Source organism: Sturnira hondurensis, unplaced genomic scaffold (genome assembly GCF_014824575.4).
Source record: "Sturnira hondurensis isolate 20B ecotype Veracruz unplaced genomic scaffold, ASM1482457v3 Scaffold0001872, whole genome shotgun sequence".
NCBI classification, from domain to species: domain Eukaryota; kingdom Metazoa; phylum Chordata; class Mammalia; order Chiroptera; family Phyllostomidae; genus Sturnira; species Sturnira hondurensis.
The window spans coordinates 5616878-5639423 of NW_028074503.1; the positions used below are offsets into that span (position 1 = coordinate 5616878).

Here is a 22546-nt window from a genome sequence, read left to right on the forward strand (position 1 = left end):
TCTGGCTTTTGCTCATAACAGAAGCTAGCATTTCTTGGCCTGTTATGGGTCAAACATGTTACCAGACACTTTAATCTATTATTCCACTCAGTCCTCAAAATAACCTATCTTAGTCACATCTTTTGGTTTTAGGGAAAGGAACAGACACTAGCTTATGTGTAACAGAGATTTGGTTCTATAAAAGAATATAGGAACTAAGCCCTGGCTGGTGTAAGCTCAGTGGATTGAGCACAGGCCTGCGAACCACACGATCGTGGTTCAATTCCCAGTCAGGGAACATGCCTGGGTTGCAGGCCAGTTCCCAGCAGGGAACTCACGAGAGACAACCATACATGGATGTTTCTCTCCTTCCTTTCCTCTCTAAAGATAAATAAATAAAATCTTTAAAAAAAAGAATATAGGAATAAAAGTGGCATCAGGCTTGGCCTCACAGTGATGACCTCGGGGTCCAGTTTCCCTTTCCCACTTCTGAGCTTTGCTTTGCTTATATTGGCATTCTGTGGGATTTAGTTGGGTGTGGAAGTTCTAGCACAATATTATTCCAGGGCAAGACTTCCCAGATAAAAAACTAACTCAAAAGTCTCAGAATTGATTCTTGTTGGTTTTCACGTGCTCATTCCTGAACCAACCATTGCCATGGTGAGGACGCAAGGCACTGGGAGGCCCAGGCCTGAGACACATGCCTCCCCTTGAAGTGAGGAGTTAACTCTGCCTCAGGAGGCTCACCCACAGATGAGATATGTAGGGTTTCTCCCAAGCAAAATGAGCATACAGTTACAACAAGAACAGGAAAGGACCTATGAAATAATAATAACCGATACCTCATGATCATAAATAAGCCCCTCCACCCATTTTTCTTTAGTTTTGGCAACTAAAGCTCACAGAGGTTAAGCCACTTGCTAAGGACCACAGAGACCAGCTCTCTCTGGTATGGCCATCATTTGTTTAAGGAACACCGATCGTTCCCTTTTTCTAGATGGGTCTTATGCTATTTCCACATTTGTCTAATTCCAAAATGTGCTTTGAAACACAAGTCAAGTGTGACTTTCTTCCAGAGCCTTACAGATGCACCTGCTCTCCTACCCAAGCCGATAAATGGACACTCCTCTGAGCTATTCCCCTTCCCTACACCTTCCTTCCTGTTCCCTATAAGCCATGACTTCTTGCCTGTCTTCACCCCAAAACTGTAGCTTATTCATCTGTAGATCCCAGGGCCCAGTGCAGTACTTAATACGTTTGTTAAATAAAATGAGCCAACGTGGTGTTTTAACATCACAAAACCACAGGAGGTAGGTTTTAGGCTCCATTCTGCACACGAGGAAACCTTAGACTCTGAGAATTTGTGTGACTCCATCTTCACAGGGTCTTGGGCAAGCCAATGCAGAAGCCAGGGCACCAAGGATTGGTGGTAGGGCTGGATAACTTAGGTAAAAGACAGGAACTCAGTAAAAGTGAAGTGAATTTGCATCACAGTGAAGTATGTTTGAATTTAGGTTCTAAAGAATGCTGAGCACAGATTGGTGTGGTTCAGCTGGTTGGGCAACTTCCCATAAAACAAAAGGTTGCCGGATCGGGGCACATGCCTGGGTTGCAGGCTCCGTCCCCTGTCAGGTCACGTGCAGGAGCCAACCAATGTTTCTCTCTCACATGGATGTTTCTCTCCCACTCTCGCCCACCCTTTCTCCCTCCCTTTTCCTCTCTCTACAATAAATAAATAAATAAATGCTGAGAGTTGAGAGAGGAACAAGACAGAAAAACAAGATGCTTGGGAGAATGTGAGCTTAAACAAAGCAAGGGGAATTCTGGATAATTGCCACAAAGCAACGCAGCCAGAGCTGTTCAGTTGTCCAATATTTATATTTAGTGGCTTTTGGGTGGGGTTGTTCTGAAAATACTGAGGCTAGAACTCACACTGAGGTCCTCTGCTCAAGGTGAAAGGCATTGTATAAAGGTCTTGGTTTTCTCAATCCATTTCATGAATAGTGAATGTCATTCTCACCTAACAGTTTAATTAACAACTCCCTGTATAGCTCAATCTTGGAAGATGACTAGAAATCAAGAATATTTATTAAAATGGCCCTGGCTGGCGTAGCTCAGTGGATTGAGCGCGGGCCTGTGAACCAGACGATCGCGGTTCGATTCCCAGTCAGGGCACATGCCTGGGTTGCAGGCTGGTTCCTTGCAGGCTAACTCCCAGCAGGGGACGCACGAAAGGCAACCATACATTGATGTTTCTCTCCCTCTCTCCTTCCCCTCTAAAGATAAATAAATAAATAAAATCTTTTAAAAAAAAGAATATTTATTGAAATAATTTATCTCCATTTTTATCTTAGCAGCAAAAGGGCAGGGCAGGCAGAAGAGTGTTAGGAGGCACGTTGCTTCCAATACCAGGGCTCTCAGGGTACATCTGGCCTCTGACTTCAACAGGGCCATCTCCTGCTGCTTAGTCCTACCAGCGACAGAGACTCTTTCTTCTCAAAGAGCAGCTGAGGAGCTAGCTGCTCAGGTAAAATGCATTGTTCTTACTACCCAGCCTTCCAAGAGGGCACTGATGTAATGGGCAAAAAAACTGCTTTCCAGGAAGGGCAAGTTAGAGAGGAAAATGACCTCGTGTTTCCTGGGAGAAGGTAAAAATGATTCCAAGAAGAGAAACATGAGTTCATATGACACAGTAACAATATCTGAGCCTATTCATAACGTGATTTGGAAACCTTTTAAATAATTCCTGTTTTGGGAGAACTATATAAAATCTTTCACTGGCCAAGGCAGACCTGGTACTATTAACTAGCTAGACTGATTAATTTTACACCTGTTCTAACACAAATAGCCAAATTCCTAAAGATTGGTGAATAGCCGTGGAATTTTTTTTAATCCTCACCCAAGGATATGTTTCTTAATGATTTCAGAAAGAAAAAAACATCAATGTGAGAAAGAAACATCAACTGGTTGCCTCTAGTGCACACTCCAATTGGGGACTGAACCCACAACCTAGGTACGTAGGTGCCCTCACCAGGAATCAAGCCTGCAGCTTTTCTGGTATATGGGAAACTGCTCCCACCAACCGAACCACCCCACCAGAGCTGGAATTAATTCTTGAGCACACATGAGAACACGCTCTCCCCTACGTACACCCCATCATGGTTTTTCTTATACATGACACTAAAGCAGAGCTTCCATTCAGTTCCCAATTTCTCACTGAGGCTACCTGATTTCAAAAGAAAATTTGGACTAAAATGTTTTTGGATTAAAATGTTTCTAGTACATGAACTACAAAAAACTATGAAATGCACCAAAACAGTGATCCTGGATTTGGTTCAGGTAAGCTGTAATAACAGAACTATTATAATAAACTATTTGTTCATGTTTGGTTTTCTTCATGTGGTTTACTTTGAGACTAGATTCTCCATCCAAATTGAACCCAATAGGAAAAAGGGGATATATATATATTTATCTTTAGAGGGGAAGGGAAGGAGAGAGGGAGAGAAATATCAATGTATGGTTGCCTCTCATGCGTCCTCTGCTAGGAACTGGCCTGCAACCCAGGCATGTGCCCTGACTGGGGATCGAACCACAATCATTTGGTTCACAGGCCCGCACTCAATCCACTGAGCTACACCAGCCATGGCAGGGATATATATTTTTGAAAGTATTACTTTTCATGAGTTACTTTAGCACTGAATTGAATACTATTCAAATACTAAGAATAGAAGAATACCACTGGAATCCTAGGCCTTCAGAGAACATGAAGATGAGTTTATTACAGTCCTTGCCCCTAAGAAATTTATAATCTACCAGGAGAATAAGACAGTAGGCAATGATAACTTACATAAGAAAACTTCAAGCAAAATATAACAGATTCAAAAAAAGACTGGTTGTAATATGGACTCAAAAGAGAATGATGGATTGAGAGACAGGGGTTGTTGCATTTGAGAAGGACCTTGAAGGGTTAGATCGGGGGTGGGGGGAGAAGACCAGGAAGCTGTGGCGGACATCTCGGAGGGCAGGAGAGCAAGGGACCCTCCCATCCCATTGCCCGTGGTCCTGAACTTTGATCTACAGGAACTGCATGACTTACCCTTTCCTGAGAAACCAAACTGAGTACTAAAAACTGCTCGTAGATTTTTAATTTTTTTAAAGATTTTATTTATTTATCTTTAGAGAGGAAGGGAAGGAGAGAAATATCAATGTATGGTTGCCTCTCGTGAGTCCCCTGCTGGGAACTGGCCTGCAACCCAGGCATGTGCCCTGACTGGGAATTGAACCGTGATTGTGTGGTTCGCAGACCCAAGCTCAATCCACTGAGCTACACCAGCCAGGGAAGATTTTTAAAATTTTGTTACATTTTCATCATCACAGCTATTGGTCACTAATCAGTAAGCAAATTCTTAATGTTATCTGGGCATTTCAATCAAAAGAACCTGAATAAATCAAGGTAGTTTAGTGGCTAGTGTGAATACACTGGGTCTTCTATTTATGATTCACTCTGTTACTTGCCAATTCACCCCAAAGTTGTGGTCCAGAAATGAACAATGTGTTAGGAGGGCTAAAGTCAGAAACTGCTCCTCATTCTATGCAAATATATTGTTACACATGGCTACTGCCCCAACTTTACCAACCGATAATCCAGCAACCATTCCTCTGAGAAATATGTGGAGTGAGTCCTTATTTGGGAAGTTTCATTGCCCAATGTTCATCTTTCCTTTCTTGATGATATATCTTTCCTTTGGAAATGTTGCAGAGAAAAGGTAGGCATGATATGACATATGTGATAATAAACCAGCAGAACTGTTACCAAGGAGAGGAGCTGATTCTAGTACAAAAGAAGAAAGGGCTTTACACGTGAACTTGTACTTCCTCAACTGATCACATTCCGTATCTCTTGGGGTTGCCCTGCCAGAAAAATGGGGCTAATTCAACTCACCCAGGTAACTCACAGACAGGATGAGAAGATTAATTATTCAGGATCCATTGAGTGCTTTCAATATGAAAAGCACGATGTATGTCACAAACAGAGAGCTGTGACTTCAGGGGAGACAATAAACAGCAGGCACAAATGAACTTTTAAAAAACAAAGGCCCTATTCTCATGCAAATACTCAACAATAAAGGCTATAAAAAGAAAGCTAGAGGAAAAGAAAATATAAACAGAATATTTTCCATGAGGAGTCAGCAGATTTTATCAAGTTAATAAATTATTACAATAGAGTATATAAAATCAAATTCATGCAGAATCAGACCAGAGAATATAATGTGTGGCTGCTGGGATTATCTGGTGGGAGAGATCTCATTGATTTTCATAGAGCACTGGATCTGGGAGATTTTTAAATTAGGCGAGGATGATGACCCAGTTTGGGTAGGATAAGCTTAGAAAATCCCAAGGAAGAATACTTCTCCAGAAGTCATCTCTGGAGGTACAGTTATTTTTAATTTTTCAAACCTTCATGACATAAAGAGGATTCTGAAAACTGAATGCAAAAAAGAAACACTTTAATAACTTCAGTATCCATTCCTCATTGTCATGACTCTAGCATAGAAATGAAAAGGACAGCCAAAATTTATTTACGCTTAAATAGAAATCTGAGGAAAATAAAATTGAGTTCGCTTTTATTTTTACCAGTATATGAGGAAACAAAGTCGGGTGAATTTTCTCTTGATCTGTAATCTAATAAAACACTGTACAAAATAAAGACATAACCATCAAATACAAAACCTACTGGAAGTAAGTATGCTGAATTTATCAGGGGAAAATACTTTAGAAGTACTAAGAACTGTTTTTTAATTGTGTATCAGTTAGCTATTGCCAAAACAATGGTGCATAACAACCAACCACAATAACTAGTGACACAGAACACTAAGCATTTGTTCTCATGGTTTTATGAATCAGTGGGGATGGTACTGCTTCACATACTAGACTGAATCTGTCTGGGCGTCTCTCATTATCCTTGATGCATTGGGTTGCCCAGAGCATGTTCACCTCACAGATCTAAACTCAAAAGTAAAATTCCACCCTATTCTGTTAGCCAAAGCAAGGAATTTTGCCAAGTTCAAAGTCAAGTAGCAGGGAAGTACATTATATCCATGTCATGAGGATCCTGAGTGAAAAATTCAAATCACATTTGTTTCAAAGTTACAGACACACACAAAAAAACCTCTGGGAATATGGTCCAGTGACAGAGATCAAGACAAACATGAGATACAAAACACAAACTTCTAACAAAATATTTGTTATAATAATGATGCTTTCAGTTTCCTTTTCATCTAAATGTATATTTTCACTTGTAATTCTAATACCTGACATTAAGTTACTCCCCTTACTGGCAAAAAATCTAAGGTAATTTTCTTTTTAAACATAAAGTTTATTTTTATAATGGCTCTAGAATATGGAGAACTTAGCTTCTCTGAGAAGCCTTCCCCATACACTGCAAGGTTTGAGAGTGCCACTTCTGCATATCACCAGTAAACTCTTTTTTTTTAACATTTTATATTTTTTATTTATTTTATTTATCTTCAGAGGGGAAGGGAAGGAGAGAAGGAGAGAAATATCAATGAATGGTTGCCTCTCACAAGTCCCCTGCTGGGAACTGGCCTGCAACCCAGGCATGTGCCCTGACTGGGAATCGAACCGCGATCATGTGGATCGCAGGCCCAAGCTCAATCCACTGAGCTACACCAGCCAGGACTCACCAGTAAACTCTTAAACTGGGTTCTACCATGTTAAACTCTTAAACTGGATTCTACCATGTTAAACTCTTAAACTGGGTTCTACCATGTTCGTCATCAACCACAGAGGTAAATTTCACCTCCATGGAGTCTGAAACTAAATGAGGAATGAAGGAAGCAGCCCCAGAATTTCTACACCATCTTAATCAACTCAATAAACTTATAACAGGCTCTCAAAAAAGTTAACTACAAAACACATTTTTGAACTAAACCTACTCAGAGAATATTTTCCATCTGCAATATCAACAGTCTTGGTATAAGTTTTCATCTTTTATCACCAGAATTATCACAAATAGTCTTAAAATGTAACTTTAATCAGATAGAAATATTGATAAAATTCTGTGTTGGTAAAGAAATAAGCACTCTTCCACACTGTTGGCTGGGGAGTAAATTTATGCAAATTTTTGGAAAGCTGTCTGGCAATGTGTAGCAGTTAACTGGCATGTGAAAATGTCGTATCTTTTAACTTAGGAATTCCAATTCAAAAAATGTATCTAAAATAATTAGCTAAATACAGAATAAGTTATACATAGAATGTTTCATCATTTATAACAAAAATGTTGAACCTACTTAAATTCTTCTCTTCAATGGGAAATTTGTTCAATAAGTAATGGTGCTTCTATACCATGGAATACTAAGTAATTATTTTAAAAGGCAAAACTAATCATGTTAATATACTCAAGCCACATTATTGACTGAAAAATAGCAGATTAAATACCAGAATATTATATATAATATTTACATATATTTATATATACAAGGTCTGTCCAGAAGGTATCCAGCCATGTAATATGAGAAATAGAGACATTGAAGAAGATACAAGACACAGGAAACATACATAAGACAATAACACCTCAGTTCCCTTCAAAGTAGGCACCTGGGGACCTTTCCCAGTTCTCCCAATCGCCATCAGCTCCCTCACCATATTTTCCTAAATCTCATCGACAGTCTGAAATCTCTTCCCTTTCAAAGGTGATTTTAGTTTGGGGAAAGCCAGAAGTCACAAGGCACCAAATCAGGGCTGCAGGGGGGCTGAGTCACCTGGATAATTTGATGTTTCACAAAAAAACTCTTCATGAAACGTGACACGTGAGCAGATATGTTGTGATGAAGCTGCCAATCACCAGTTGCCCATAGCTGCTGCCTTCTGAATCATCTGAATAGTTTTCATGGAGGAATGTTCAAGGTTCACACAAAATTTGATGCAGATCCATTGTTCTACTCACTTTGTCATTTTGAATGTGACAGTCACACAGTACAGATGCTCACTCAACAGTGTCTCCTGCCCCACTGACTAGTACAATGAAGTCATCATTGTTCACTCATGCACACTCCAGTCCACTCTCCTTGCCTGCCAGGTACCATCGATGTCATGCAAACCATTCTCATTATGTTAACAATGGCTGAACTTTTTGTGGACAGACCTCAATTTACTTTGGAAGTAAATTCCAAACATGCTTATGGATTTGTGAAAACTATGTATCAAATTGTTAACAGCAATTATCTAGTTATCTCTAGGAAGGGTTAATCTGGTGTAGTGGGGAAATAGTTACTGTTGATTCGATAACATAAACAACATATTTCATATTTTGTATGTAGCACATACTGCATTCCTACAATAAAGCTAGAGAAAATTTTAAGAAAACCATAAGAGAAGAGCATACATTTACAGTATTTACTGGAAAAAATCTATATATAAGCAGACTCACACAGTTCAAACCTGTTTTTCCAGGTCAACTGTATTTCCAACATGCAAATACAAGATATACACTACCTCGAGAGCATTGATAATCATAAAAACATAGCAAAACTGTTAGGAAATCATGAGTTTTCAGCATTACTTTTATTTTTAGTATATTTAATTGTAAATCCACAAAATTTTAGTAACAGCACCTTTAGTAACTGGCACACAAAACTCCTGCAAATTCAACAACTGGCTCTCGCGAGCCGGGGCAAGCTGGCCGCAGCACGCCACTGGTCCAGCGTGAAGTGCAGGGGTCTGGGCTGGGGCATGAAGTGCACAGGCAGTAGTCAACCCGGGATATGAGTGGAATTCCCCCAGGGAGAATATATTTAATAAGATACTAAGAGAAGGCAGTGAGGATGAAACCCTGGAGGAAACCCACATTTAAAGGGCAGGCAGTAAAAAGTGAGGATGGGGAAAAGATGAGAAAAAGCCAGTGAGGAAGTAAAAATGGAGGCTACAGAGGGCGATGAGAGGCGCCCAGGGAGAAGAGTGACATAAGAAAGAGGGAGTAGGCAACGATATGGAATGATACCAAGAGGCGATCACAAAGAACGAAAATTATCTATTAAGAGATCGTTGGTTCATTCATTCAACATTTATAGAGAATTAATTCTTGATGCTCACTCTGGAGAGGTTGGAAATCTAGTTTATTAAAGTGGAACATTTTGGCCTTACTTTAAGCTGAGGTTCAAAACACATTCCAAATAAGGTGCTAACCCACCTAAACAGGGTTTGCTAAGAAAGCAGCTGCTAAGACTTTTTCCCAACCCAACCTTAAGGGCATAAAGGGAGTAAAGTTAAAGCGATGTAATTAGATGAGATGAAATACAGTATATTTAGTTCAACCTAGGAGGTAGTATTTCTTTCTGAAGATAATTTTAGATCTGAGTTTCCAAATAAGAAGAGATATAACATGGCTTATCCTTTTCAGCCTGAATTTTCACACATATTCCTTGCTCTATGTCAAACTTATTGATACATGAGCCCAAACATGAGTGCCCAGGTCCCACACATGCTTACTAAGGTGCTCTTGCTACCCATTTTTCATAGAAGACAAATTATTACTAATAATTACACATGCCAGGCCAGAAGCCCTTCACCCCTCATGTAAAGAAACTGGCTACTAGATGAAGTTGGAAATGCTTAGAAGGTTTAAAATGTTGATAAAGAAAACAGGATTAACAGGCAGCTTGATTGAACATGGCTGAGTAAATATTACACAGTAAGGAAAGCCACTTAAAATGTAACAATGTTTGGGAAGGGTGGCACAGAGGGAGGGAGAAGAAACACCGGGAAGTGGGAGCACTGAGCAGTAGAACGGGCATGCAGCCAAGGTCATGAGATGTGAAGAGGGAAGGCTGAAGAAGTTCATGATGGGAGGTCATTATATGTATCGTACAGTTGGCTACATTGATGAAGGGGAAAAATAGCACATATTTTCCCCAGCAAGTTGTAGAATCCTTCATAATGGTTGTGCTCTGCGCACAAAATAGAGGACAAGAGACCAAAATAGCGGAATGCTGTCATCAGTATCATCGTTCTTTCATCTGCACTCCCATATAAAATTCACTCCCTCAAGGGGACTTTTTTTTTTATTAACAAAGGGAAGCAGTACAAAGTCTCCCTATGCTTACTATTTTTAACCATAAATTATTGCAATGCTTTAACTTATTAATAAATCACCAGTATGGCCAGGCAAACTACCCCCTGGCTTACTTAAATATGAAATCTATTCTTCTATTATACAGATTCAGTATAGACATTTGCACAGGTTCACAATCCCTTATCCAAAACCCCTAGGGCTAGATATGTGCCTATACTGTATGTGACACACCTCCAAGGGAAACTGAGTCAGATACAGACACACTATAAATAACCTCGCCATAGATCAGGCCAGATTTTGCAGCCCAATGACATCAGGACAGGTCAGAATTATAGAATTGTGGAGAGGGTATTGTGGTCCTGTGTTTAAAGTCACTAATCCATTTGGTTTTTTTACTTCATTTACAATATAGACATCTTAAGTTTCTGCATACATCCTAATTCATAACCAACATTCCCCGTATGCTTTCTTCCAACCAAAATTTCCAGAACTCTCCTTCTACCCTGGGTATCATTCTAGGCATTGAGTGGCCATCAAGACAAAACAAAATCCCTGCCTTCGGGGGCTGACAATGACTACCTTGGGCACTGAAGAAAGAGTCATTGTCATACTGACTCATAGATGAGCTACCACTGATTAAAGACTTATTTTGATTCCTAAACCTAGTCATGGCTCCTAAAAGGGCCAGAGACCACATCTTATGTCACACCTATTTATATTATTTCACGTTAATGTAAAATGTAAGAAGTTCATGAGGTTTGCCATGCCGTTCCTTTATAGTACACTTTTAAAATTTGGAATGTATGTCACATTTACAGTCTCCTTCTTCTTTCTTTCTCTAGAATAGTTTACTTGTGCCTTAATATTTTATTTTTGGTCATCTTTTAGCTTTTATTTATTCAAAAACAGATTTGATTCTTTTTGGTAATGTTCTCTTTTTGTTATTTCATTCATTTATTCTCTTAACTTTATTATTGCCTTCAAAATGCTTCCTTACTTTATTTGCACTTAAATTAACTCCTTATCAATATTCCTGAGTTAAATTTATTTTCCATCTTTTGTTTTTATATAAAAGCATTTGACTATTAATTTAAAGAACTGTTATATCAGCCTCTCACAATTTTTGATAACTTTTATTGTAGTTTAGTTCTAATTTCTTAAAATTTCCACTGATTTTTTTAACCTCGAGTTATTTATTAATAAATGTATTAATTAATTGTATTAATAAGTTAAACCTCAGTAGCACATGCTCCTGTTGTCAGAGTAAGTTGTTTATCTAACAGTGATTCTTTAAATCATGATCAGACTTTTGTAGATTAGTATAAGGTTAATTTTGGAAACATCACTTGTACTTGAAATAATGTATACTGTCATATAAAGAAAAATTTTAAAAACTGTTGTTATCCATTAGATTTTCTACATCAAGTCTATCCAGTATGGTAGCCACTGACCAGATGTGGCTACTGAGCACTTGAAATGTGACTAATGATTAACTGTATGAAAAATAACTACATTTCTAAGACAATATAAAAAAAGAATGTATACTGGCTCACAAAATTTCTAAATATTGACATAGCATTTTACATATTGTGGGCTAAGTAAAATATATTAAAATAGTTACTCTCTCTGATTTCAATGTAGCCACTAATAAATTTTAAATCACATATAGGGCTGGTGTTATATTTTTATTACATAGAACGATTCTATACTCTAAACTGAGTTTCTGCTAGAAGTAGCTTGGAATTTTCACTATGCTTTTGGAGTTTTACATTTTTGCTTGTAATTCTCCATTTTTGCTTTTGTACTCCAAAGTTGTTATATCATAAATGGTTTTTCTACTTATTACTTAGGATCATTTTTCATTACTGCTTCTGCTTTAAATTCTGCTTTGATATTATTATATATACCTGTATCTATTTTCTACTTTTGTTATATTTTGTTTTAGTAATCTCTTAATAAGAATAGTTGAGTTTCCTCACAATTTAATGCATTTTAATAAATAAAGTTAATGTTTATATTTATTGTAACTACTGACATATCTAGATACAATTCTTATCTTTTTTCATAATATATTCCACTTTTTTTTCTTCCTCCCTTCCTTTCATTGGATTCTTACATTTTCTCTACATCTTCTCCCTTTTCCCTCTCCCTCCCTCTTTTCTGGCTCTTATTTTTTTAATTTTTTCTGACATTTTATATATTTTTTATTTTAATTGTTGTTCAAGTAGTTTTCTGTCTTTTACTCCCATCCCAGCCCACCCTCCCCCCAGTGCTCCCCATCTCCCTCCCATTTCCACCCCCCTTAGTTTTTGTCCGTGTGTCCTTTATACTAGTTCCTGTAAATCCTTCCCCTTTTCCCCTGAAATTCTCTCCCCTCTCCTCTCTGGTCACTGTCAGTCTGTTCTCTATTTCAGTCTTTGGTTATATGTTGCTTGTTTTGTTGTTTAGGTTCCTGTTAAAGGTGAGATCACATGGTATTTGTCTTTTACCACCTGGCTTATTTTATTTGGCATAATGCTTTCCAGTTCCATCCATGAATTGCATTTTTTTAATGTTGACCCTTACACTTTTTGTATTAACACTTTTAATATTACTCTTACAACTTCACCTACAAATTTCCAAAAAAAAAATTCCAAAAAATTTCAGTCTATTCTCTTGACCACGAAAGTCCCTTAGCATGTTGTATTGATTCACCATGCTTCCTCACTTGTACCTTGTTGTATCCACTACCTACTTAATGCTGCATAATGAACTCAAAAATCAGTGATGTACAGTAAGAATGCGATTAGCTTCAGAGCCTGCAGTCTAGCCCTCCTAGATTAGACTTGCTTACGCACCTGTGGTCAACTGGCTGGTTGGCTTGGTGGCGCTACTGATCGTCCCTGTAAGTCAGCTGGTGTCAACTGTGGTGTGGTTTTGCCTCATATGCCTCACATTCCTTCAGCAGGTTAGCCTGGGCAGTTTTCCATGGCGAAGGCAGAGGTACAGAGTAGAGGCAGTATTTTTAAAAGATTCTATTGTATGGGAGTCACATCTGCTAACATCCCACCGGCCAAAGCACGTCACATGGCCAAACTCAGAATCAAGAGGCAGAAAAGCTAACTCTTCCTCTGCAGTGAAAGAAACTGCAAAATCACTTGACAAAAGGTATGAACTCAAGGAGAGGTAAAGAACTGAGGTGGTGATGCAATCAACCTATCATTTTTACTTTTTTTTGCACCCAAATGAGTGGTTTACTATACATTTTGACAGATTTTATGTAATCTCTATCCTTTTACGCATCCTACACCTTTCTCTGGATCTTTTGCTGAAATACATCTTTGGGTGGCAAACTCTCCTGGTGTTTTTAAATCTGGAAACTTTTTATTTTGCCCTCACTGTATATAAATAAACTAAATATAGTTTAGCTGGTGTAACATTTAGATTGACTTATTTTCCCTCAGTACCTCAATCCCCTTTCAATTGTTGCAGAAAATCCTCCTAAACTTTATTTTACAGGTAATGTACCTTTTCTCTCAAGTAGTTAAATTTAGGTTTCTTTCTGAATACCACCACAATGTATCTGAACACGGATTCATTTTGCTTTGCCCTGATTGAATTCAGTGTGAATTTACAGTCTGAGTATTCACAGATTCAATTGTGGAAAATTCTCAGCTTTTCTTTTTCATTTTCGAATGTATTGCTTTTTCTACCAATCCCTCCTTTTCCTCCTGGAACTACCTTATTAAAACTGCGTTCATTTCCATCTCTCTTAAAGATTCGTATTTTTTTTAAATCTCTTTGTTCCTTTGTTCTTTGATATGAGACAATTTCCTAGACTGCCATCTAATTCACAAATTTCTTTAACTGTGTCCAGCCTGTTTCTGCCAATTGGGCTTCTTGCAATGACTGTTCTTCACATGCAAGATTTCTAAGTAAGTTTTACACCTGTTTTACTTCTCCAACTGTTTATTTCATATCTACCTGAGGATCTGTAAATTAGTCAATTTCTTTGAGCATCCCAAACATTCATAATTTTAGTATTAACACCACACTCTAACCAACTGAGCTAGCTGGCCACCCAACATTCATTTTAAATGTCACACTGTTCTACAGAATTAACTTTATGTGGTGGAAATACATGTTCTGTCAAGTGATTTTGTTGATGTATTTTAAAATTTTAGCTCATGGGCTTCAAGTAGGAGAGGTTTTACTTTTTTTCCCCTCTCTCTTCCCCACCCTTTTTCCCCTTCTCTACTTCCCCTTCTACCCCTGGACCCTTACATCGAGTCCAGAACCAAATCTCTGAGAACTTCCTCCCTACAATGGTTATTTTCTAGGAATATTGTAAACCTATAAATACCAAATTTCAGAATACCTTGGTTCAGCTCCAGATCAAGAGGCATTTCCTAGCATCATTCTCTTCAGCTTTCTCAAAACAAGGTCCTAGGTAGTGATAATCAGGAACAAGCCTTTTTAAGCCTCAGTGGAACAGTTGGGTAGAGTTACATTCTAGCCTCTGACTTCAAGCAGTAAACCTGGCCCCAATATCCAATCTTGTCTAATATTTTTGGTTTCTATTGTTTTAGAAGCCAATTTTTCAAGTACCACTGCCAGCTTCTAGACTCAGAATTTGGAAGGCCTGTGCTTTCAGCATTACTCACCAATTTATTTTTTTGCCCCATTTTTGCTGCATAGAGATGCTCACCCTTGTTTGAAGCTGGCTCTCGTTGGCTTGGTTCACTTTCATCTAGTAGCAGTAATGTTTCCAGAGGGTGCACCGGAGCATAAAATAATGGCCTTCTTGACCATTAGTCTACACGGAATGTTCACACACACAAACTCCAAAACAGAAAACCCCATACACATTCCTTCTGGCCTTAAGTCACCAGCCTCCTTGCCCACTTTGTATTTCCAAAGAAAATTCCAAGTCAAAAATGAGACTTTTAGTGATACCAATAATTAAACATAGCTCACATCTCACTGGCTGAACTAGTCTGATTTATCTTCTGACAGACTAAGAAGCCACTTAATACAGGTAGATTTTATTTTTTAAAAAAACTGAAGTTAAATGTTATTGATTTGCAGATTGCAATTCAATTCTTTCTTTGAAAACCCAGTTATAACTTATTAAAATTCAAAATGCTTTTGCGGGGGTATGGAGGATGAATGACTTTCAGAACAGCCTGAGAATCGTGAATAAAGAAAAACATTGCTGTGTTTATTTAGAGAGTGTTACCCCTTGGAGCCAGCGTCGGCACTAATGCATTTTACATTAGCGTGCCGCATCAGGAAATCCTGACTTTTGGGTGCCAAGGGGGTAATTAATATCAGTTCATGTTTTCAAAATGGTCGTGTTTATGTGGGAACGAGGACTGAGCACTAACATGTAGAGCTGGAAGCACGAAACCTCGCTGTGAAGCGAAATCCTGGGAAAGAATGGAATGCTGAAGTCACTGAACAGAAAACAGGATTTCCATGGGTAGACTGATGTCTGTACTGAAAAGAAGCCACAGTCACACTTCCTTGCTCTTAATTTATTAATACTAAGCATTAACAGAAATAATTCCCTAGTACAGTGATATTAATAGAATATAAAATCCATGATAGCTATAAACAGTATTTTGAAGCACTGATATCAGTTCTGAAAAATTTTTAAAAATTGATGTGTATTAAATAATATATGAAAAACAATCATTATTCCAAAATACCCTTCCATAGCTAATATAGATACACTTTCTGTAGATATAAAATTCTTTATATTGACCTAGGCTGAATAAAAGCCACTATATGTGTAAAATCAAAATGCTTTTAGTATATCTTTTTTTCCCCACCAAAAAGAAAAGTTGGCAGGGAACTAGAATCAAAGTACAAACTTCTTATAGTGAAAGTCAGAAAACTAAGGACACAGCAAGAAAGCAAATGAGAAAAATTCCCAAGAACAAATTAAAGCGATAGAAGCCAAAATAAAGTTATAAACCGAAAAGATTTTATGAAGTCCTACCTAATGTAATTCTCTAAAGGAGTACTGAGAGAACATGTTACTTATAAAATTTTTAACTATACAGATGACAAAAAGATGATAAATACTAAGTATATTTTTACCAATTTTTTAAATGAACTAAATTGTTACTAAATACAGTGGCCAATTCATTCAAGTGATGGAAAAGGATGCTCTTGTAGGAAAATAATTTTGTCATACTTCATTAATCAGGAACATGAACTGAATGATTATGAAGTACATTACACATACAATACACTAATTTGTCATTCCTAAAAACTATGACTCCATACAGCATAGGGTAGTGTGAACCAGCTCTCCACTACGTGACCCTTAACAATGGAGTACAGGTTTTGCTGCTGTAACATGTAAGACCTTAATAAGACAGAAGTGCTATTTCTGGAGTGTCAAAGCCCAAGCTGATAGGCAGCACAAGACTAGACTTCATGAAGCAATTCAAGGGACTTTTAAGATTGCACTGCCATTCTCTAGAATATTTTTCCAATCCACAAGAACAAAGTTCACCACTAGTATATCATGTTCCAGCCCTTGGTAAACAGAAAGCGAAGCACACTTTTAAGGATGTGATGTAGTAGCTGCACACATTATTCTAGCTCACATCTCACTGGCTGAACTTCCAGTCACATCACCACATATTTTACAGCAAAAGAGGCTATAAAATGTAGTAACTAGGTAGGTAGCCACGTGCTCACCCAAAACTTGGAGATTATTTTTAAAAGGTAATATTGGGGAATAATCAGTATTCCCTAACAGATTAAAAATAATGAAAATCTCTCAAGATATTCAGAACTGTTTTACTCACCTATCTGAGCTTCAAATAATTATTTTTAATGTACTGTTTCACAAGAAACCTCACAGTATATTATCACAGTAAAAAATTACAGCCTTTGTGAACACAAATGCATCACTTATGTATCTAAGTTCTTAAACTATGGCTCCCTATCAGGAAAATAAAATTAAATTAAATAATGCATACACATTTACCCACATATAGACAGAAGTATGTAACACACACACATATGCATGCATGTCTATGTATATACATGTATGTGTGTTTTTGTGTATATAACAGCCACTATGATTCTCAAGTTTCCCAGACAGAGCAAAAAATTACAGGATCACACTATTCATAGGCTTTTATTGAATTAATACAAAAAGTACTTTGCATTGTCTATTTCTGAGACTTAAGAGTTCTAAATAATAAAATGATTTTTTATTGATTTCATTTTTTGGTAGTAATCAAATTGAGATATTTTGGGGCAGGTATGGAGCGACTTAGTGGGGCTCAAACAATTTAAAGAGCTTGAAACCTTCAACAAACAATAATCTCCAATATGTTCTAGTCATTCTATATAAAATTACATTTCACCAATTCTCTATTAAGAAGCCAGTCATTGGTTATACCCTTTGCAGTTAATTCTCACCTATTAAAAAACACTTTGTTAGAGGGGAAAAAACTCACAAATCTATGTCAATTAAATGAAGTTATACTTAAATAAATCCAACTAGTCTTTGAAATAGCACAAATCAAACATGCTTTAAGTATAATTAGAATTCAAAATAAACAATAAGGTGACATCTCAAATCATTGCTTTATTCAATAAATGATATAAAACTCTATCCACATAAAAAAAACTAAGACCCTAAATCATACCATGTACAAATTTTTAAAAAATATAAGCAAATACGGGAATATTTTTAATAAATTTTTAAGTAGGGAAGTTGCAACAAACTATAAAATTTTGACTATATAAAATCTTAAAACTCTAATACAGTAGGTATACATCATATATCATATGCCAAAGTTAAAAAATAATGAATAGGATGAAAAGATATGCAATATATAGGAGACAAATGACTGTGTGGGAGGTCTGTCCAGAAAAACCCAGCCATTGTTAATGTAACAAGAATGATTTGCATCACATTGATGGTAACCCAGCAGCCAAGGAGAGTGGACTGGAATGTGCATGCATGAACAATGATGACTTCACTGTATTAGTGGGGGTGGGAAGACACCAGTGAGTGAGCATGTGTACTGTGTGGCTGTCACATTCAAAATGACTGAATGAGTAAAGTAACGAATCTGCATCACATTCTGCCTTAAGCTTAAACATTCCTCCACAGAAATTATTCAGATGATTCAGAAGGCCACAGCTATGGGCAACTGGTGATTGGCAGCTTCATCACGACAACGCACCAAACTCATGCTCCACATCTCGTGCAGAATTTTTTGGTGAAACATCGTATCACCCAGGCAGCTCAGCTCCCCTGCAGCCCAGATTTGACACCATGAGACTTCTGGCTTTTCCCCAAACTAAAATCACATTTGAAAGGGAAGAGATTTCAGACCTTGAATGAGATTCAGGAAAATATAATGTGGTAGCTGATAGTGATTGGGAGAACTGTGTGAGGTCTCAAGGTGCCTACTTTGAAGGGGACACCACTGTCATATGGACAATATTTCTTGTATCTTGTACCTTCTTCAATAAATCTGATTCATATTACATGGCTGGATACCTTCTGGACAGACCTCGTATGTTCGCTTCTGTGTGTAAACTGTAGTCGAAAGAAATATATCAAACCTTTAAATTATTGTTATCTTTAGGAAATAAAATTATGGAGAATGTTTGCTTTCTGTACTATTTTTACTAATGTATTTAACATAAATGACTATTTAAAATAAAACACAGTGATTAATTCATACAATTTCTCAGATGGCTTCTAATTCACTGTTAACACTGAAAATACAAAATTTCAGTAACAGGAAGAGTCCTTAAGTACCATGGTGATTTTTAAAAGAGTAATTGTCTTTCAAAGATACTTACTGCAATAATTAAAGGACACAGTGTATTCTTCAATTTGGGGGTCAGAGTACAGACAACACAAGACTGGTCATGCAATGATAGGTGGGTAAGTTAGTCACTGGTATGTGGGCTCATTATACCATTCTCTCCACTTAGATGTACATTTGAAAATTCCATTAAAAAATTAAAAACGAAACCAAAAACAATGTGTAATCACAACTCTTCAAAATAATATTAACATATTCTCAAACAACTAAACTAGCATAGTCAAGTATTTTTAAATGTTAATCAACAACCACCCTGCATTTGTCTTAGTAATATATTGCTTCTGGAATGTTATGGGATGCTCAAATAATTTCTTCTTCATAATAATATACATTTTGATAAAATAAAAATTTTATTTTTAGAATACACAGTCTATATGGTAAATGACAAATGTGGCAGAAAGGTGCTGGTAAATTCTTCCTAGGTAACAAAGGAGTAGGTAATTTTTGTCACCACCAATTAAAAACTTTTACGAAGTAAGACTGTTATAAAACAATTAAACCTTGCAAATGCACTAGTCTCCAGGAAGAAAGTCCTGGAGGAAATTCTGCTTATTAAAATTGCAATTTTAGTTTCCATTAAAAGGAGAGTAAGACAACAGAAGATGGGTTGGCAAGACAAATTATTTCTTAATGTCAGTTGAGCTTATTTCAAATGAGATAACATATCTAGACCAGGTTGGGTTTAGTACAATTTTGTCTCCTCAACTCATTTATCTAATTCAGTCATCTTGATTATAGCCTCCTGGACTTCATTTTCAGAGAAAGAATTCTGTAACAAACAGCCCACACAACATGCTGATTACTGAACAGTTAATTCTAATTAACTTGGGCATGGCAAGAGAATTTTGATAAAGTCCTAGGAATACAAATACAGTCTGCTTATACTGGACTAACTTATATGAAATACCCACAGCATAGTCTCCAGACAAAACAAGACAGTCAAAGAGATCTAATTTAAAGAAACAAATGAGAAAATTAAAATCACAAATAATTTATTCTTCCGTTAGAGTTGATACAGTTTTAAATAGCAATGAAGTACACAGTGGTGGAAAATTGGCACAGAACCTCTAAGCATTTCAATCACAACAAGGCTGTCCATGCTTTATCTGTTCAAACTTGATGTCCATTTTCTACTGACCAACTTGAAGAAAAAAAAAACTATTCTGCCCTTAAAACACACACACTCTCTTTCATACATACACGTAGACACATCGAAAGTCCTCATTTTGATTACAGTATGTTGAGAACAGTATGTTTTGCTTATTCAAATTAATGGTACCCCCTCTGTTTTGTTTCCAGTTAGAAGTGGGAAAATCCAATTCAATTATAGAGAATACATTTTATTCCCTGGGCATAGGCAACTGTTATGAAAATAGCAACTTACCTTTGGGCTAGATGTTTTCAGATTATGCTTAAATAATTGTGGTTATAAACTTCTCAATGCATGATTTCCTGTCTAATGCAATATCCCTGAATTGAGTTAAAATAATCAGGCACAGGACAGTCTCAAACATGGCTAAATATGCGATGCTAATGAGCAAAGTGATCTACAATGCAGCCTCTCTGCTTTTAATACAGATCATAATTAACCTCATCAACAAGCATTTTCCTAAACATTCTTCTGTGTTATATTAACCAACATAAAAAAGGGGAAAACTTAAAAGTGTCCCTTTATAAATGGCATTATTTCCATTTAAGAAAATTGAAATAAAAGTTTGTAAGTCTCCTGAATTATTCTACTATATAAACCAATTAACCTTCTAATGTTAAAAATAAAATTAATCAATGTTCACTCTTCTTTGATATTGTTTAAAAAATATTTGGATATTACTACCTTCCCTGATTACTCAAACAAGGTAAAATTAACACTTCCATTTTCACTTATTGCTATTTTAAGAGAGAATTGCCATTTCATTTACTTGAAACTGTTACCAAGATTCTTCAGATTCAACATGAAGTAATTCTTATTGCCTCACATTTTAAAACTGTATTATAAATGATCCTTATAAAAAGGTTTTAAACCACAAAACTTGAAAGCTTTAAAAAATGTGTTTTTACTCAAAACTCTATCACAGTGCCCCTGATTATCTAACAGATAAAAGGGATCTGAATTCCCTCTAAAGAACACTAACACTGGACATGTGGTGTGCTTTACCTTCTCCCTCACCTTCACCTCTATCCGACGTGAGTACACCATTTTGAGACCAACACAGTCAAGCATACACCATGTTCCAATCCACATTAACAGAGGATGGTTCTGGTTCTGTCCAATACGTAGTGTACCACCTTGCATATTTACCACATGAAATAAACATAATATACAAAATATTGCTACTGTAAAAAGTGTACATTTCCCTCTTCCCCTTACAAAAGAATCTGTGGAAAAGTATTACATTCCCTTAACCTTCATAAACATACAAAGCTGTTCACACCTTTCAGTCTGTAACAGTCCATTTGAAACACAGTTCCAAATTCATTGCAAATTGGTTATGTCGTATTTTCTGTCCAATGTTGCCATCTAGAGTAGAAATGTGAAATTAAAAGTATTTTTTAGCTACTAAAGCCTTTAAACAACTAAGCCACAAATGCTGCTTACTGAAGAAACAGCCACTTAGCCACAAGGTTTTTCCAAAAACTAGATGGAATGGAAGGATCTCTTCACAGGGAGGTGTCCACAGTGCTGAGGTGATAATATGGCTGCTAACAGATACTGGCTATTGGAATGTAAGTACTTTTTCACTGCTGGTAATTTCCATACTGTCCCTAAAAAGATAAATTTTAAAATACAATTAGATAATAGTTTGATCAAATAGTTTGGCACAGAAAATTATAAATAAACCTTAATACTGCCATACCACAAAAGCAATTGCATTTAAAACAAACAAAAATTGTTATATATTCAGGTGCACAGTACCTCTGTAAATTTCTTCAATACTACATTCACTTGCAAATGTATTTCAGAGTCTTTGAGCATAGAATAGTACCTGTCACACAGTAGAAATTTTAATGTTTGGTGAATTTTGTTGAACTGATTTGGGCAAGAATAAGTACGAAGCTCTGATTCTAAGTTCTGGTGTAGCATATATTAGTATATAAACTTTGTGCTAGTGTAACAACTTTGTTGCTATTTACCTTATAATAACTATTATGAATTAACATCAAAAGTATTTGGGATAAGTGGCAAGAATGAAAAGATATCTGGGAGATAAAGAAAAAAGACCCTTCTAAGGATCTGGGCCTTTCTCTAAGGCCAACAATACTGTTACATAAAATCAAGAGAAGTTTGTTTTGTTTTTGTTGCTTTTAAAGCAGACTTGAAAGCCTGTAGGAACAGGAGAGAAGAGAGAGTACAGATATCAAACAGAAAATGAAGTAGCAAAATTCTACAAGGGAGATAAATAATGTCCAGTGTACAACTATTAAGTTTAGCTTTTGGAGAAGAAACATCTTTTTCTCTACAAGAGAAGAAAAAAGTTAAAAGAAAAGAGAAATATACTGTAACAGAAAATACATGTTTTCATCAAAAATTTCTTAGATGTTTTTAAATGTTTAAATGTTCATAAAAGCACCTATTCTACAAAAACCACTACTCACTGGAAAGAATATTATCAGGTAATTGTTCCCT

The 22546-nt window shown here is 36.6% G+C and overlaps 1 protein-coding gene across 2 annotated transcripts in view; it reads right to left on the minus strand.

Annotated features, from left to right (window-relative positions):
* Positions 1-19896: 19896 nt before the first annotated feature.
* SS18 (SS18 subunit of BAF chromatin remodeling complex) overlaps positions 19897-22546 on the minus strand; it is an 81258-nt gene continuing 78608 nt past the window's right edge. For both annotated transcript variants that reach the window (XM_037032217.1, XM_037032227.1), the window contains one exon: positions 19897-21684. In XM_037032217.1, coding sequence (XP_036888112.1) covers positions 21658-21684 — 27 coding nt within the window. In that variant the 3' untranslated portion in view covers positions 19897-21657. The remainder of the gene's footprint in view (positions 21685-22546) is intronic.